Source organism: Rhinichthys klamathensis, unplaced genomic scaffold (assembly GCF_029890125.1).
Source record: "Rhinichthys klamathensis goyatoka isolate OS25496 unplaced genomic scaffold, OSU_Roscu_1.1 h1tg000523l_1, whole genome shotgun sequence".
NCBI classification, from domain to species: domain Eukaryota; kingdom Metazoa; phylum Chordata; class Actinopteri; order Cypriniformes; family Leuciscidae; genus Rhinichthys; species Rhinichthys klamathensis.
Window position 1 is genome coordinate 920,737 of NW_026607002.1, and position 19,534 is coordinate 940,270.

General features: G+C 35.7%; 2 protein-coding genes across 5 annotated transcripts in view; one reads left to right on the top strand and one right to left on the bottom strand.

The window, feature by feature from the left end:
• The window catches only part of LOC130073045 (gastrula zinc finger protein XlCGF7.1-like), a 471,752-nt gene that overhangs the window by 29,022 nt on the left and 423,196 nt on the right, over positions 1 to 19,534 (top strand). The window lies entirely within an intron of this gene.
• The window catches only part of LOC130073057 (gastrula zinc finger protein XlCGF8.2DB-like), a 154,058-nt gene that overhangs the window by 204 nt on the left and 134,320 nt on the right, over positions 1 to 19,534 (bottom strand). Inside the window, exons 1-2 of one of the 3 annotated variants that reach the window (XM_056238480.1) lie at positions 5,153 to 5,469; positions 4,011 to 5,002 (exon numbers count right to left, since the gene is read on the bottom strand). In XM_056238480.1, coding sequence (XP_056094455.1) covers positions 4,140 to 5,002; positions 5,153 to 5,210 — 921 coding nt within the window. In that variant the 5' untranslated portion in view covers positions 5,211 to 5,469 and the 3' untranslated portion in view covers positions 4,011 to 4,139. Of the gene's footprint in view, positions 1 to 4,010; positions 5,003 to 5,152; positions 5,470 to 19,534 lie in introns of those variants that run through there. The other 2 variants (XR_008804205.1, XM_056238479.1) reach the window with 2 other exon arrangements.

Consider the following 19,534-nt stretch of genomic DNA (forward strand, 5'->3'; position numbering starts at 1 on the left):
ATTATGGTCCCTGTTGCTCATTTAGCAGATGCTTTCAATCAATTTTACAATTATAATGTTATTATTATTTTCACAACCAGAAAATTGAAATTCCTGGAATCGTTCATTGCAACAACATAACGTCTGATCCTGTCAGTTAGTAATTGGGATGTGATAAATACAATAAAAAGCATTTACAATATTAACAAATAATATTAAACATTTAATTGAATGGAATCATTCAGTAGAGCATCATAAACAGACATATAGCGTTCTTACTAGCATATATTTCTTGATTAATTAAATAGTTTTATTTACATAAAAAAAACGTGTTGTTTGTTTCTTATAAGCTTAAGAGTTTGTACAGGCGACATTGTGAGTTGACAATTTGATGGTAATTAAATTACCAGCGTGAAATTACCAAGTACCAACACGTAACTGGTAGGCTAGTTCGTATGTTAGCTGGGCATCTTTTCTGAAAGAAACAACTTAATGTCTAAAAGAGTTACAGTTGTAAATAGTTAACCTGTAAACCAGCACCCCCGCTTTTGAAAAAATCCCAATAAATGGCACTCTCAAACTAAAACAGATACAGTTCATGAACCCTTTGCACTAAAAGCATTATTATAGTCTCATTTGAAAGTAGACACTTGACAGTTTATTGTAAAGTCAATGTAAATAGTCATAATGAAACAAATAGTTATAGGTTTTCAAAGCTTGTAAAGTTATTAGAAATGTTTTTTTAATGAAATATCTTTATAAAATTGAAGTTGGCATTGTTTTAATCTAGAAATGCACTGCAGCTAAAGCCACATGTCTGACCATGTTAATCAAATCTGAAAATGCTAAATGTGTTTATTGCCGTTTTCTAAGCATCCATTCAGTGTATTGTCTCTATTGTTTTGTGGTGCAAACGAACACCATTCAGTTTCAGTCTTCCCTGCACACATTCACAGCTCTCCGGCCCGGTTATGGCTCTAATTATTCTTTTCTTTTGTCTTCATTACAATTACTGACGACTTTCTATTCACACTGGTTTAATCCCTCTTTTTTTATCAAACTTCTCACTTCATCTTCTTTAAAAACTGTATCAAATGCCCTTGTGGAAAAAAAGAAACATTTAAATGAGCATTAGGCCCTAGGCCTACTATTAAAATAACGTTTTAGTGTGACGACGTGAGGAGAAAGTAAAGTCCTATTTCACTGTTGTACAGTTTCAATTCGTTGGATTACCAGAGTCAGATATTTCAGTAATCTCTAAGCAGATTGTTTTTGATTCTCTAAAACGAACCGACTCTTAAGAGTCATATGTTCGGGAATCGGACACTGGTCGAACTCAATAAATGTACACAGTCAGATTTAGATTTCTCCCAATAAGTGACTGAATAAATGTACTCACAGTCTGAAACAGCAAAGCAAAGTTTTACTAACTAAAGATGGCTTCAACAAACGTAGGTGATTGAAATGAAAACAAATGCCATCAACATCATCATCTTCTTCTTCTTCTGCTTGTTTTTTACGGCGGCTGGCAGCCAGTGTATTCGGTTCATTACCGCCATCTTCTCTCCGGAGTGTGGGATAGAGTTTATATTCTATGTATCAGCCCTGTCTCCCTAATACAATCAAATCATTCTTTACTATTTATTTTACTTGACCATTTTATTAAAACCTTAAAATTCAATTCTTGAATTCCATTTTTCTTCATTTCTCCTATCAATTTGTTCCTTTCTGGCTCATACTTGATACATTCAAGAATCGCAGGCAATTTCTTTAACATGACACTGTTCACATAACCCATTTGGATGATCCTCTATTATTTTAAGTGTGCTATTTAAATTGGACTGCCCTAACATGATTATATTATAAATAACCTCTTCTTTCCTTGATTATCTTATCTTTTGATTTTTCATTATTAATTGAGCATAAAGAAATCTAAAAAAATGTTCAGTTGTTCCACTTTACTTGCCAATTTTTCTATTGCTTTATTCCAGATTTAAAAAAACAACAACGTAATTTCTGACTTGTTCAATGGAACTTGTATCTCTATTGTTTCTCTCTGTAAAGCTTGTTTTGCATATTTATCCACATCCTCATTTGCCTTTACTCATGTGTCCTGGAACTAATATAAAACTAAGATATCATTTTGAACAATTCCTGAATGTATTTTTAATATGCTAAACAGAATATCTTGGTGGCTGAAACTGAGTCGGAACAAATGAAAACATTTCCAGGTTTATGTTCCTCTACCCAATGCAATAATGCCAAGAGTAGGCTATTGCCATCATTTAGACGCCAACATGATATGATGTTGGCTTTATTTCACTGATCTGGCATTATAAAAGTAGCCCCAGTTGTCTGACGCTCTGGATCTTTTGAGCTGTCTGTAAATATGTGTGTATGCTGAGAATATTGGGCTCTAACACTGAAAACGTGGATGACAAGTCTACTTCTCTTTCTGCTTTTTTTGGCCTCCAACAAATGCAGATCTACTTGAAGTATTGCATAACCCAATTCGTCTCGATACTATTTACTTGCGTTTCTTCTGCTTATATTTTACCACTGCACTCGAAGCTTATTCTACAACTTTTATTTTGTTCCCATCACTTCTGTAAAAACATATTTGTAGGATATTCCTCTTTATGTCCTTTGAGTTTAGCCCAGTAATTGATCATTAATATTTTCCTTGGCATCTCTCTTAACAAGACTTGTAAATCTGGAATGTGTGTCTCATAGTTTGAGCTTGTATTTCATTGCGTTTTTCTAACAAGGTTTTTGAGGCTGAATCATACACCACATACCATAATCAAATACACACCGGATCAGTGCCACATAAATCGTTTTTAATGAAGAAAAAAGTGCTCCCCATTCTGGCATTTCTCCACTATTTTGTTCACATGTTCATCCCATGTAAGTTTCTTATCAAAATAAATACCTAAAAAATGTGAAAACCTTCACCTTCTCCAACGATCTCTCAAACATCTTCAGACTCTCTTCTGGAACAACCAATCACTGTTGAATCCCTAATCATATGCCCATTCTTCTACCTTTCTAATTGCTTCTTGCATCTTCCCATTTATAAATGGCGCCAACTAGAGGAACATCTGATCTGTAATATTAACTATTAGCATAAATTCTTAAAGAAACTCTTGCAAGATAGAAAATATGAAACGATTGAGTCATTTTTAGAATCTCATAACGTCAGATCACATCCATCGCTTCATGTTCATTTTTGCATTCATAAGAACAATGTCATGAGAGTCACTTTTAGCTTTAAAGGACAATTTGCTATTTATACTGATGAGATAAAATATCAAATGCAATATTAAAACTCAGATGAATACAGAGATGCATACTCTTGATTAGTAGTTTTTATTTGTATCAGATAAATATTTTAACAGAATGCCTGAGAGGATCAACACGGAAATACTACAATATGAAATACTAATAAAAAACTAATACACATGTGTTGCCAGCAAATTAGTGTAAAAACCCTTTGAAATGTCTTACTGTATGACATTCGTATTGATGGACAATTATTATAGGTTTTCAATGCTTTGTTAATTTTTAATATAATTATTTTTTATTATGAATTTGATTTTTAAAATGAATTAATCTTTAGTTGTTATTGTTTTTTACCATACTGTTACAAAGGCCTTGTAATTAAGATCTTATATTTTAACTAGATCACAGCTTTAAAACATGTATTTTTTCAATGCACTTCCACCGACAGAACAGAATTTTATATTGTGTATTTTATTGTGAAAGAAGAAAATTGCACTTTTTAGTTTAAAAACAGTGATTTATTAATGCAGAGTTAATTCATTACAATGCGTAGCTACAATCAAAACTCTGATTAGTTGCCTGAAGAAATTTGTTCATTAAATCAATAAAAGACTTTGTTAAGCAACTAAACTTGTTCAGCATGTGGGTGGAGATTTAATAGAGTTAGTTTTACTACATTTACTCCCCAACAGAAACAAAAGCATTCCTACTAAATTGAGGCATTTTGACCTCCTCAAAATTTACAATTTTAAACAAACAATTTTCCCTGATTTTAATTCACAGATTTCTCCCTCAGATCCCGTTGCTGCAAGAATACCATATTTTGCTTTATCAGAATATCAAACTATTTGCTTGAAAGAGACGGATCTGAACATGAATTATTTTTTACTAGACAACTTCAGGCAACGCCTTTTCTTATGAATTTGTCTCTTAGATTTCTCTCCAGTATGAACTCTCTCATGAGATTTCACGGCTCCTACCTGAGTGAAACACTTTTCACAGTGTGAGCACTTGTACGGTTTCTCTCCGGTGTGAATCCTCTGGTGTTTTATTAAGTCGCTGGACACAGTGAAGGTCTTCCCGCAGTCAGAGCACAGATAAGGTTTCACACCATTATGAACACTCATATGCGATCGAAAAGCCGGAAGTTGTGAAAAACTCTTTCCACATACAGAGCAAAGGTAAGCCTTCACAGCAGCATGAATTTGAATGTGTGATTTTAAGTATGATTCCAGAACAAATGTTTTATCACACTGATCACAGCTGAACCGCTTCACTTCGGCGTGAATGCGCAAATGATAGTTGAGCTTTTTTTTGGATGCGAATATCTTTCCACACTGAGTGCATGTGGACATATCTTCTCCAGTGTGAGATTTCATGTGCACATGTAAGCTTATTTTCTTTATGAAACTCTTCCCACACTCAGAGCAGGAGAACGATCCTCCTCCAGTGTGAACTCTCATGTGCACGTTTAAGTGTCCTTTCCGAGTAAAACTCTTTCCACACTGAGAGCACGAGAACAGATTTTCTCCAGTGTGAATTCTCATATGTTCATTAAAGTTTCCTTCACGCATGAAACTCTTTCCACACTGAGAGCAAGTAAGAGGTCCGTTGAATACAGCTTTTCCAGCTTGTTTTTGTTTGCGGTTCTCTTCAGTCGGTGAAATAGCAGCATTTCCATTTTTGAATTGTTGAGGTTTTTGAAACCGTTGGCGTTTGTCTGCTTTTACTTCCATCGAGTCTAAAATCAAAGCCAAAAATGAACAAACAGAGAAATAAGTGAGATAAAAAAAACTACTTTACAACAGAGTCTAGTGTCTAGAATTTGTATGTTAGTTTTCATCTTAATGTTCCTCATCAGTCATTAAAGAGAATGAAGGAAAACACCAACCTATTTGTTCCTCTGTATCTTCATCTTTTATTCTGCAGGGTTCTTCCTCAATCTCCATCTTTACAATAGTATGTCCGTAGTTTCTCCTGGAGTAATTCCTCCTGCTTGCTTCTTCTCCTGTGGGAAGATGGGAATATTCCCCAGCATTTAAACTCTCATGAACGGCTGTGGGAGCTTCACTGACTGAAGGAGTGAATTGTGGTCGTTGTTGCTCATTTAGCAGATGATCATCACACTTACAATCACTCGAGATTATTCACGGTTTAAGGCGTCAGGCAAGGATAGTTTGCAGTTTGAAATGGCCCAATTGTTCAAGCCATTAATAGGGCTGTCATTGAATATTCTAAATTCGAATATATATTCGAATAGTTTGAAAAAACAGAACTTTGAAGGTGGAAAAACACGCCCGCGGTAGCAGAGGCACGGCTGTCTGCTTTGAGAGTAAAATTCTGAAGCTTAAAATGTATAACGCATTTTCCAGCAGCACACCTAGGCTAGTTTGTATGTTAGCTGGGCATCTTTTCTGAAAGAAAGAACTTAATGTCTAAAAGAGTTACAGTTGTAAATAGTTAACATGTAAACCAGCACCCCCGCTTTTGAAAAAATCACAATAAATGGCACTCTCAAACTAAAACAGATACAGTTCATGAACCCTTTGCACTAAAAGCATTATTATAGTCTCATTTGAAAGTAGACACTTGACAGTTTATTGTAAAGTCAATGTAAATAGTCAAAATGAAAAAAAATATAGTTATAAATAGTTTTTAAAGTTTGTAAAGTTTTTAGAAAAGTTTTTTTTTTATGAAATATCTTTATAAAATTGAAGTTGGCATTGTTTTAATCTAGAAATGCACTGCAGCTAAAGCCACATGTCTGACCATGTTAATCAAATCTGAAGATAAGTCTAAAACTCTGAGTTTCATGAAATGTTTTTTAAGATGTCTCGTGATTATATTTTCAGAAGACTCTAAAATGCTAAATGTGTTTATTGCCGTTTTCTAAGCATCCATTCAGTGTATTGTCTCTATTGTTTTGTGGTGCAAATGAACACCATTCAGTTTCAGTCTTCCCTGCACACATTCACAGCTCTCCGGCCCCGTTATGGCTCTAATTATACTTTTCTTTTGTCTTCATTACAATTACTGACGACTTTCTATTCACACTGGTTTAATCCCTCATTTTTTTTATCAAACTTCTCTTCATCTTCTTTGAAAACTGTATCAAATGTCCTTGTGGGAAAAAAAAGAAACATTTCAATGAGCATTATTATTAAAATAATTGCTAATGCTTATTGTTCATGAGCCTGATTATCCAGCCACACAAGAAAACATGCAATAGGCCTATTTCACAAAAATGGCCGCCGAGACCGGAAGTAGGGTAAACTCTTTTCCGGTGAAAGCCATAGACAGGGTGAAAGCGCTAGCAGTTACAGTCGGAGGACAAATGCAGAGATTAAAAGCGGTTGCTTACCTTTTTATGTTTCAACCCAAAGAAGAAACAACCCTATTGATCACTTCACAGCTTTTCGTGTTTTGCGGGTTTTCATGGAACAACTGGGGAGAAGTTAAATCACGCCAGACGCGTGTGAAGGAGGAAGCAGATGTTGATGGAGTGTTGTTCGGCACTGATGCCCTGACAAAACATGTTTATATTGCACTTGATTGTTATCCGGTTTGCACGTCATGCACTTTTATTTATTATTATTAACTGTTGGCAAATTAAATTTGTTTGTGGAAGGGTTAGTTCTACTTTCCAGTGATCATTTGTTAAGAAAACACGTGGAAGACTAATGTTACTAGCCTATAGCAATTAATGCAACTTTGATGTGGAAAGGGGCAATTAAATGCCACACAGGATGTTTTCTTTTTTTTTTTCATTGCGGTATTTTCCATAGTTTTTAATATAGTGAAGTCAAGTCATCCTCATTTATATAGCGCTTTTAACAATGTAGATTGTTTCAAAGCAGCTTTACAGAGATAAACATATAATTTAAGGTAACAGAGATTGGTTTGGTTTTATAGCGGTTCTTGAATAATGTTATTTCCCAGCTAAAGTTAGTTTTGATTTATTCACTTCCGGTGAAATGATCATTTGTTATTAAATTAGGGGCCGCTAAGACGTCACCGTTCTCTCCAGTGGTCTCAAACTCGCGGCCCGCGGGGTGATATTTTGTGGCCCCCCTACTTGACATTAAAGTTTAATGTTAGTGCGGCCCGTCGTTGCGTGTGCCGCGTTTAAAAAAAAAAAAAAGTTATATCCCTTATGGGCTACCATAGTCTCGTGAACCGCGAAGTACAATCATACTGCGCCTGGAAAAAATGAGCGCGTCGCTTCAATTATGAGCGCGCTTGCCGCGCTCCTACATTTGAAATAACGAACTTGAGCGCGCAAAATATGTGAGCGCGATATGTGAACAGGCCCAAGGCGAGCTACCACCAATCAGGCCACGAGCTACTGGTAGCTCGCGAGCGACGTGTTGGAGACCCCTGAAACAATGTGAGAATAATCATTTTGAGCTTGTAATATGTGTCCAACAGGTTGATAAGAAGGTTTGCTTTGATTTGTGGAAAGTCAGTACTAGGCTAATTTGCCTGAGACACTATACATGTGTAGAAAGAATTCAATAAGATGGGCAGACATGACTGCAAATATTTGTATTTCAAAAGCAATAATTATTTTTCTAAGCAGCCTATAATATAAGGAATTGTTCCTTCCAAAAAAAACATTCAATATCATATTAAAAAAAATAAAAAGGACATGAGCAAATATAAGAATCACAAAGATGTGTTATAAGGAAAGAAAAATAAAGTTTGTAAAGTGAACTTCAACTGTCAGAAGGACAGCTCATGAAGAAACAATCATGTCCAGAAAGGAATGTTCAAATTCAGAGGAACAGTTCAGAAAAAACGGTAATAATAAAGATTGAGAAGATTGGATCAGTTGTGCTCCTTTTTTTGGAATACTTGAATACTATTATTTTGTGGAATCCTTGATGCGGCACAGCCTGACCCAGACTCTACCTCCAGCGGCCCCCAGTTAAGTTGAGTTTGAGACCCCTGCTCTAAACAGACTTTAAACGTGAACCTGTGATAAACGCTGCATGATGGTGTTCACATGCGCATTAAGAATTGATTCTAGTTATGTGCGTTTGAATATATGTGCGCAGGTTTGTAATTCCCTACAAACCATGCCTAAACAAACTACTTGTCTTGCCTATAAATTTGATACATAATTTTATTTGATCTCTTCGGGGTTGGTACGCGAACCCTAATTTCCACAACGCTTTATATGTAGAGTGGAAAACCTGGTTGTGCAAGCACATACACATATCGTCCCGTTCCACCACGTGTCAATAAGTCATAAATCTCATATAAGAAATAAACTGCTATACAACATGTATACAACAAGATAGAATTTTTTTTTTCCACTTTAACTGAGAAATTCGCGCTACTTGTGGTCTGTCTATTAGAAACTTAGGCTTTCGCCACATCATACAGAAAGTACACAAGTTCACCCTAACACAGCTACATTGAGGTGTCAAGGTTAATAAAAGAAAAGCATTAAACATACATTTCAAATAATAATCATGAAAAACAAATCAAACTATATGATTTCTTAAATTATGATCGATTAAATTATATTTAAGATATGAATGATTAAATGATAAAACGATATTTATATATATATATATATATTAGGGCTGTCAAATGATTAATCATGATTAATCACATCCAAAATAAAAGTTTTTTTACATAATATATGTGGGTGCACTGTGTATAATTATTTTATATATATATAAATACACACACATGCTTGTATATATTTAAGAAATATTTTCATGTATATACTGTATATAGATTTATATATAATTTATATTATATATAAATATTTATAAAACGGTTAGTTCCAATCCTTGATTCTGATTGGTCAATAGCTGTGCTTTATTCACGATAAAACACGGCTATGACCGCTTCACCCAACGGTTCTATGTATCACTACACAACACCCCTAGCAACCACTCTTAGCAACTTAAACAGATGTTTCATCTCATTGATATTGTTCATTTAAAGCTAGAGCAGAGCATTGTGAGAGATCGAGTAAGCGAGTGTACCTGCATTTACAGTAGACGTAGCATTTTCCTTCAGGTCAGTCCTATATTCATAATAAAAAAATGCGTTTGAATGTCCGCTGCATATTTTGTCCTTTTAACAGTCATGGGGTTTTCCGTGCATAACGTTAGTCATCTGTCAGTTGCGTCTGTCTTCTCCGTGATCACAAGTTCGAGTCCTTTCAAAAGCCTTCTCTACAGACTCACTCACTCACTCACTCATAAAGACAGTCTTTGCCGCCATCTATTGGCGAAATAATATATGTAACTTCTGTTGCTGTTCACGTTCCGGGACTATTTTTTCCAGCGGAAGGCAGGCTTTTAGTGATTTTACTTCATGAAAGTTGCATAGATACATATTTTTCGGCTTTAATATTTTTATTGTGTGGCAACCGTTTTATAAAAGCAATAAGGTACTCGAGGCAAGTGCTGTATCGTGAATAAGTAACGGCTGAAGGGGTTGCAGGCACTCCGCTTCGCGTCGTGCCTAACAACGCCCTCCAGCCGTTACTTCCCAGGTAAAAAAGTAGTATACTTTAGTGTATTGGAAATATGAATGAAGTACATGAAGTATAAAACAAGTATGCTTCTACTTGTTGTGCTTTATTTAAAGAGTACTTAATATGTACTTTTAAAAAGTATACTTCAAAAAAGATGTAATTAAGTTCAACTTAAGAGTCCAAAAAGTAAGTATACTAATTTAGCAGTAATCAAATTATTTTTTAAATGTACTTTTTGAAAGTGTACTTTGTTGTTAATGTATTTTAAATTGTATAGAAGTTTATTTTTTTTAAGTGTATTAAATGTGACATACTTAGAGTGGCAATTCAGTGTACTTATGGGAAGTATATTTTTTTGGGAAATAATTGTAAGAATACTGTTTTAAAGTGTACTATGATCTCACTTCATTAGAAGTGTGACTTCTGTACACTTTATAAAGTACACTCTAAAATAAGTGTATTTTTAGTGGCATATCAGTGTACTTTCATAAAATATGTTAAAATACAAAAATGTATAGTGGTAATTTAGTGTACTTTTAGTAAGTACGCTTATTTGTAATACAGAGTTAGTATAATTTTTGAAAATGTACACTGATTTCACTTCATTGGTAGTGTAATCTTAGTACACTAACAAAGTGCACTAAAATATAAGTGTACTTTTATTAGCATATCAAAGTACTGTCATGAAATATGCTAAAATAAAAACACTTTTAGTGGAAATTTAGTAATTTAGTAATTTACTGTAGCCTACTAATGGAAAGTGTATTGACATTGTTAGGCTGATTTCTGCTATAGGGTCATATGCTACAATGCTGCAAAGACAAGTTCATTTTGTTTATCTACACTGTTACCATCATGTATCAATGCACAAACACTTGATTGACAGAAGAGTCACTTTATGTAACAGGTAAAGAACAGTCATTATTTGTACAGATATTGTATTTACATGTCAATTCAATAGGTCTCAGGGAATCTCTGGACTTCTTGGCAGTAGTACGGCAATTTTCTTGATGCCACATTAGTCTCGTTCAATGTTGTTTGGCAGAGGAATAACATATACCTTCTCCCTGGATTCAACCATGACACATTTGCGTGTCAATGACTCTGGATGGATGGCATACACTATATTGCACTCAGACACTTCATACACAAAGCTTGATGCAATATTAAGTGTTGTGTCTCTGCACAGCTTCCTTCCAGACTTAACAAGCTCCTTGACCAAAACACAGTGTGTTGCACCAGAAACGACCAAATTCACAATTCTGACTAATGTGCCATTCTGCAACTCAACAACAGAGTTGATTCTTTTCTGTAGGCGGTTGTTTGTGTCAGAGTGATAAAGTATTCCATTCACAATGAAACGGTTGTAGTAGGAGGCTTGTTTCACTCTAACACCTATTAGGTCATCTATTGCAAGCATGTGTAAAACCGAGACATCTGTCTGTACTGATTTACCAAAAACTCTGACATGGGCACTGATCTGAACTGATTTGTCACTTGAACACTTTCTGCCCTGTAGTTCATAGAAAAGATCTTTGACATACTCATTAGCATTATGCATAACTGTTGCTCCTTTCTTTGTGAGACTCCTCTCCCTAAGGTACCTTTTCATTATTTGGACAGGGACATGAGTTGTGCCATTGAAATATGTCAACAGGGTGCCGTTAAAAGATTCAAAGGAAAATGTGGACGTGGCCCACAATGGTCCCCAGTTCCTCACACTCGCAGCCAAGTGTGTCATGAGGTGCACATTAAATGACACATTAGCTGTGCCATATAACCCCTGAAACTCCCTGACAAATTTTTTCAATGCCTGCTCAGCTATCACCACCTCGGCCTCTCTGATCCTTTCTTGCAGTAGATGATATACTGCAAAAACCAAAAGGAAAAGATGATTCCAGTATTTTCTGGGGAGGATGCCATTTAAAACAGGCAAAGCATAAAACAAAAGAAACGACCTCCACTCAGATGCCTTCCAGAACTTCCTTTCTTGCATAGATCGTGGTACTCTTGTGATCTCAGTTGGTGGTGAAATTTTTTTAAGCACTTTGTCGATCTGCTCAGTTTGGGTGCCTATGTACCAACCATGCTGATGGTTTGTGGAATCTAACCAGAGAGAAGTCAGCTGTCTTGTAACTCCAAGGCACACACTATGCTGATATTCTGGAACAAAGCCTTGCACCATTTGAAATTTGTCTAGTTTCATTAGTTGACTTGGGCCTTTCACTCCCATTATGGGCTGCTGAGGTGTTGCATTCATGGCATTGTCAAAATGCTCAACTTCTGTACGAAGACGAGGTTCAGGAATAACATATGGATAGGAGCCTCCACCTCTGTGGTAACAGAAGTCACAGCCATAAATGCCATTAAACTGCTTCTTATTTTGGAGAAGTGGCCTTGCAACTGAATCTGCACTACATACAAGTGCATGCACCTTTGCAGTGCAACCATCTCCCCAGGTGATCCCATTACTTTGAAGTTCCTGTAGCTCTTTTACAAATGGAAATAGGAGAGTCTGTATATTAGGCTTGCTCTCTCCAAACCAAAGACAAGGAACACATATGTTGTTCTTCCTGTCTGTAGGGTGTAGTTCTATGATTTGGCACTGAATAGGCCATATTTGGCATCTAGAGCTTTTAAAAACAGGGATCCCATCACTGTTCCAGATCAGACTGATGTCATCATCACCTATTTCACCACTATCTTTAAGCCTCCTATACTCCCCTCCACATTGCACATCACAAATTAAACCTGGAGTTGATGTATGTCTTTGGATTTTGATGTTGGGATTTTCCAGAATCTCTTTAATTTGCAAAGATAAACTGATAACCAAAAAATATGAACCCTTTTCTAGACTAGCATCCACATCAAATTCTGCCTCACACAGAACACACTGTGTCAAACCACATTCTTTTGTTCCAATATAATTTGAACACTGGTGGCAGTAGAAATGGGGCACATACTCGCCATATTGGCCATAGGATTTATGGAAGAGATACGAGGTTGCTGGTATCAGTGCAGGGAAAAGTTCATGAAAAATCCGTAAAAGATGGTCCAGAGCAATCCCGGTCAAGTTATGCCTCAGGACGTAAGCCATTAGAAGCAGCAAACTTTGACCTTTGGTAATTGGTGCTCCAGGGTACAAAAGGTCATCTCCACAATTTCCATCCTACAAAATGACACATTGAGATTGAAAAAGCATTCAGTACAATGAACAAAACATTCTCAAGTATTCAGGTTTATCAAATCTTGTCACGTTTCTAATAATTAAAAAATGCCCTATATGAATGACACAGTTCACATTAACTTTGCTCTACTACCCGAGCAAAATCTAACACGAGTAAAATATTATAATTATTTGTGATATGTTATTTGCTAAATATGATTACACATGAAATGTATGCATTATTCTGGGAACCCTTGGGATCGAGCTCTTGTGCATATGACTTCATCTAACCATTTTTAGTTAAGTATTAGTCTCTGATGGGTTTTGATAAGTTGTCATCACTGAACTTACATTTACAGATATTTTAGGGATTCCTTGTGTGTACTTTTGGGTGGTCCAACACAGTATCTCAAATATTTTTTGAGTTCAAACATCAGACCATATAGTAAAATGCTGATGCTGAAAAATTACGTCTAATCATCACTATGATCAATATTTTCTAGAATCTTGTGCCTTGCTGCACTCTTTGGGCATGGTTTTATGTCAGCCAGAGATCTCAATTCAGCTTTATTGTGGCCTGCTGAGCAAAATTGAAGTGCCTGACATGAAAATAAAGTCTTTTATTCTATTCTATTCTATTCTATGGCAGAGGAATGAAATTTGTTGTCCAGATTGTGTGCATCAAGTCATCATAGCAAATCAATCCTGTAAAAGATAAATTAAACGCACAAAGATGAACGCTAAGTAATTGTAATCTTACCTGTGACGGATTTGGGTTGGGTCTCTCAGCCTCTGGTCCTTGCATGGTCTGGTGCTCTCCAATATCAACTACATCATCCTCAGCAGCTGATCCATTCTGAAGTTGGCACAAAGTGTGTGGCAAGTTAGTCACTGAATCAGGTGTTATTTTTAGGTACTGAGTGGGATATTAAAGCACTACAAGTAAAGCAATCTATAATGCAAATGCTAGCCTGTAAGTAATTGTAATCTTACCTGTGACGGATTTGGGTTGGGTCTCTCAGCCTCTGGTCCTTGCATGGTCTGGTGCTCTCCTATATCAACTACATCGTCCTCAGCAGCTGATCCATTCTGAAGTTGGCACAAAGTGTGTGGCAAGTTAGTCACTGAATCAGGTGTTATTTTTAGGTATTGAGTGGGATATTAAAGCACTACAAGTAAAGCAACTTGCTCCAATTGCTCCACTCTGAAATTTGAAAAATGCGTGAGCTAGTTTGTTACGTTGTAGGAGTCAGTTCCTCTAAATACAAAATATCAATAGACTAACATAGTGAACAAATGTGTATTACCTGTGTCCTGACCTGCATGTTTTTTTTTTATTCTGCACACTATTGCCACTAACCTATAGGTTACTACTACTAGATATTTTGTTGTACTACACTCTGCCCCATATTGTATTACACACACACAAACACATATAGACAGAAACCCACTTTTTGGCCATCCTGAACAATTTGGTATATGATTTATGTGAATATCATACATTGTTCCATGACTGTTTTGTTATTACTGGACATAAGTTTTCACACAGACATCCGGTACAGACATGGGTAGTTCATTACATTAGCCTATAGACCTTATGTAGCCACGCCCCTTTTCAGCGCTGAGCTCGTTGTCTTTTGACTTCCGGTCTGTATTTTCACCGCAATCTTGCGTAGTTATGAATGAATGAATGAATGAATGAGTTATAAGGAATGAATTATGCATTGTTAGTGTTCTGACCTTACTGTCAGCTCTCTTCCGTTTTCCTGCTGTTGGCTGCAGTGGTGCATCATGGTGAGCTGGAAGCTGTAAGCAAAACAATTGTCACCATCCATGTCAGTGCAGAAAATAAAATCTAACCAAGTGTAATTAATCTTATATTAAGATGAAAACATAATTTTGGTATTGTTTTAAGTATAAAGACACTTACCGTGCTCTCTTGAAAAATAATTTTGACTTTATTGAAGAAGACTTTGACTTATTTGAAGGAGTCTTATCAAGAACAATTTGCTCAACGCACTGGGAGCCACATTTACTTGTTTTCGGGATGAGAAGTCAAACTCTTCTTAACCCTTGTGCTGCATTAGGGACATTTTTGGTAGTATGTGTGGATGTCTGAGAGCAATGTGTGTCTGCATTGACAAAAGTGTGTGTGTGTGTAGGGCCTAAATATAATACATGGTGTTTAGGCGAGTGACAAATCACAATATCCTGAAGGTCATATTTTACCCTTTCTGTCTACTATCTCTCTCTCTGTGTGTGTGTCAGTGGTGTAGGATGTGTGTGTAGGCATGTGTGTGTGTGTGTGCATTTAGCAAGAGAAAGCGGCAATTTCAAACTCGACAAGATGAAGAAAAGCTAGTGGGTCTGCAGACACCCATGACAAAAGGAGGAGGGGGTGCAGTTTCTGCCCTAACAAAAAAAAAATAATAATCTCCACCACCTCCTCAAAATGTAGCATTTACATCTGTAAGGAGCATGCATTGCAATTCTGCAGCTCCTGCAAATGAGCTGAAGAATGACCCCATTTTGTTTTGAAGTTTTGATATGTTTTATGTTTATAGAATTAAATTATTTATAGAAAAAATAAAAATTCATGTTCATGGTGATCTTGTAGTTTTGCTTTCTTTCTAGAGCAAATTTTGATGTGTAGTGATACAGGCACAGGTTATAATCACCTAGTAGAAATCAGGAAAATGTTGCAGTACTACAGATGTTTGCAGTATGTCAATTATATGATAAATGGTACCAACTGGTGGAAAACAGTAAATATTTTACCCCAAGACTTGGTAATGACAGGGTATTTGAATAGAAATTATGATTTTATGATATTATGACAGTGGGTTCAAAAATGGATATTTTAATGAGTTCAAATAGGACCAAATTTGTCCCTATGTGTGATTATTTATTTTTTTAAAATCTGACATAGCACATAAAAATAAAAATGCACCAAAAATAATGTTGCTGCTAATCTTTGACATATTTTGACATAAAACAAGGTTTTCACTTTGCATTTAGTATATGGAAAATAATTACATTTTTGTGTTTTTTCCTCTTATACAAATTGATGGTATCGCCACCAAAACGGGTATTTAAAGGGTTAAAATCCTGAAATTAAATAAATATTTGGTAGTTATGATGAGGACTGATGCTGGTTAAAAGATTTAACTTGGTAAAAGTGGAAAATAATAATAATATATAATATTTTAGGCAATGTTTAATATGTGACCATTTTTGGTCATTAATGCACTCAACAGCGTAAAATATCTATTGCAGCACAAGGGTTAAATTAAGTCAAATGATTTTACGAGAAAGAGCTAGGTAGGTCTGAAAACAATACCAACTACTTTTTTGATCTTGATATAAGTTTAATATCAGATGGTTAATTTTTTATTAGATAAGCAGTTTTTGCAGTGTGTCAAAGCAATTTGGGAATTAAGCTAGTTTTTTGGCTGAAAACATTACACGTTGTAATCCATGTAATGTCATAATCATAAAAAAATACTTTACATCATCATATATGCTAGCTTACTTCTCTGTCATGACATCCTAAAATTCTGTCAGGGACTTCAACACCACTGCTGCAAAGGTACTGCTTGTAATGTTTATGTCTTCTGCCTTTTCCCTGAAACAAAAGACAATTTCAAGACAGTATAGCTAGCCTATAAGATGGTGGAGCTAGCCTACTACTTATCATGAATATCAGGTAGGCTTTCTCCATTGCTTGGCCTGCTACCAGTTATTATCCTATTATTTACATTATTATTAGTACTGCTATTCTAGGGCCTTCTTTTTATTATTATTATTGTAGTAGTAGGCTGACCATAGACATCATATATGATGTCTATGAGGCCGACTACTACCATAATTATAAGAAGAAGAAGAACAAGAAAAACATATCAATAATATAAAATAATGATACAAATTATAATTACCTTCCTGTGTCTGTATTCTGTTGTCCTTGGTATTGTCTTATTAGTGACCAATAAGTAGGACTTGTACTTTGATTGTACAGGTGGCATATTTTAATAACTATTGTTGACATAGGGATTGTTGAGCACTGCAACAGATCAAGATTAAAAAATCCAGACTAGCAGTAGATGCTACGAATGGACCCAGAAATTGGACCTACCCCCACCAGTCGGTTCCCACATCCAATCAGTGTGCGCAGCATCATCGACATCCAATCACTATGTAGAAGTTTGGGCGCCAATTAGCTACACAGCTTACAACATAGCCAAATAGTAACGGTTAATGTTTGAAATTATTCATCACTGATACTCAGGCGATAACAGGGTAAAGTTAGCACAATGTATGGGTTGTTTTATTTCGTAGACGGGTCCGTTATTGCAGATAGTACATCTATTATACAGGATGCATATATAAATGCTGGTATTACAGTCACCTGCAAGGAAGACCTCCAGTCCCAGGAAGGCTGGATAGAGGTGATTTTACCAGCTAAACGCAGGCAAGATCCGAAGCCGGTTGCAGCCAAACTGCTGTTCATGGCGGGTAAGTTCTAAAACATTGAAACTATTCTGAATACTCTTTGTAACATAACCGACTACTGTCATGTAATTTAACGTTACTGATGAAGTGCTTGAAACATAGACTGTAGCAATAAGGTACGAGAGGCTGTGCTCAGCTGTGTCGTTAATAAGTAGCTAACGTTAACGTCCGAAGGCACGACGCGAAGCGAAGCTTGCCTCGAGTACCTTATTGCTTTTATAAAACGGTTACCACACAATATTAAAGTAAAAAAAAAATTATTAGTGCAACTTTCATGAAGTTAAATCAATAAAAGCATTCCGCTAGAAAAAAAAAAAGTCCCTGACCGTGAACAACAACCGTTCCAATGTGTAGCTAATATGCATGAAAGCTCAAATAAAAACAACAAACCGTTCTCAAACTTTGTCTCATTCGTTTTATTTTTTACCACACAATATTTGTGGAATTCCCAGACACAAATAGGCATATAGCTTATCTAGGGTGACTATATTTTGATTAACGTTACCAAAAACCAGGACACTCGGCCCGGCAAACAGATACTCAAATGATACTCGAAGTTTACTCAAAGATGCCTTATTAATTTCAATACATTTAAAGTAGGCTATGCCTCCTCTGTATGGATAGAAAATTGTTATATTACAAGACACAAATTCAGATAGGCTTCTCAGAGGTTACTCAACATGTTTTATTATGACAGGTTTCAAAAATAATGAATGAAATAATGATAGAAATAATGTCTCTTCTGTATTAGAAAAATACATATATAAATAATAAATAACTAAAAAAAATACCTCCAAATTGAACAAAAATAGCTCTCACTAACTTACAAAAACGAACTAACAAAATATATTTCTATCTCTAGTTTTCTTCCTCTTTATCCTGTTTTTCTTCCTTGTCCTCCTTGTTTGCCCATCTATATTTTGCTGTATAGCTGATCTTTCCCAGCAGTTTTTTGAAAACCAGGACATTTTCATCACTTTATAAAAAACACCCAGGACAGGCAGTGAAAACAGGACATGTCCTGGGAAAATAGGACTGTTGGTCACCCTCGAAAACGTTCATTCTTTTGTTTATTCCGTTATTTTCTCTCTGCACTAAACTAAATATTTACATAGCCTAAATAAAAACACAAGGGCACACATTTTGATAGATAACAGTTAGGTCTTAATCTATTTTATTAATGTCATTAATTTAGTTGCTAAAATGCTGCCTAACAAGAGATAATAACCAATACATATTTGATAAATAGATAATTTTGATAGATCAAAATTCATATTTGTAGAAGTCTCTCCAAATTGTTCCTCAAACCACTTATCCATCATCATGATGCCACCTAGTAAATAGAAATTTACTTTAAACATTTTAGCCTTTTTAATTCTTACGTTTTTTAAAATGTTTTTTTCTATGTTTATGTTGATACATGTGGTTGCTAAGGGCGCATTCCTGACTTAAAATTATTATTTTTTATTAATAAAAGGTCACATTGAATTTGTATTTTATGTGTCTTCTTCACAGAAAACTACAAAGAAGTAGTCCAGAAGCGTGTTGCTTACCTCAAGGGGGGGGATATATGGTCTTCCTTCGGTCAGTCTGGCCAGGAGAAGGGGGTGCTGAAGCAATGAATTGATAAGCTTGATTTATGACTTAACAGTTATGGAACATTGTGTTTCCAGTTTACAAATAATGCTGTGTCATCGTAGAATATGTTTGCCATGGGAGTTACATTGTGAATTTTTGCAGACTTTTCCAAGCTGGGTGCACAAGCATTTAGCAGATTTAGCCAGCAAATATTTATTTGAAATGATAAATATTACTTAAAAGACTGAAACAAATCAAGTTAGCTATTTTGTAACGCCAGGCATGTTAAGTCAAGATTCAGTCTCCTGTTACAAATACTGTCAGAGTGATGGATGGATGGATGGATGGATGGAGGTGGATTCTTGGAAAGTGTGTCGCAATATGAAGAAATGCACTTGTACAAGCTATTAAAAAATGAGTCTCTGCAGTTTCTTAAAGTGGTGGTGTGGACATTTTCAAAATCATTCTCTCAAACAAGATGTACGTTGTCAGTCTGGTTCACAGATGGCCAAGGTGGGTGA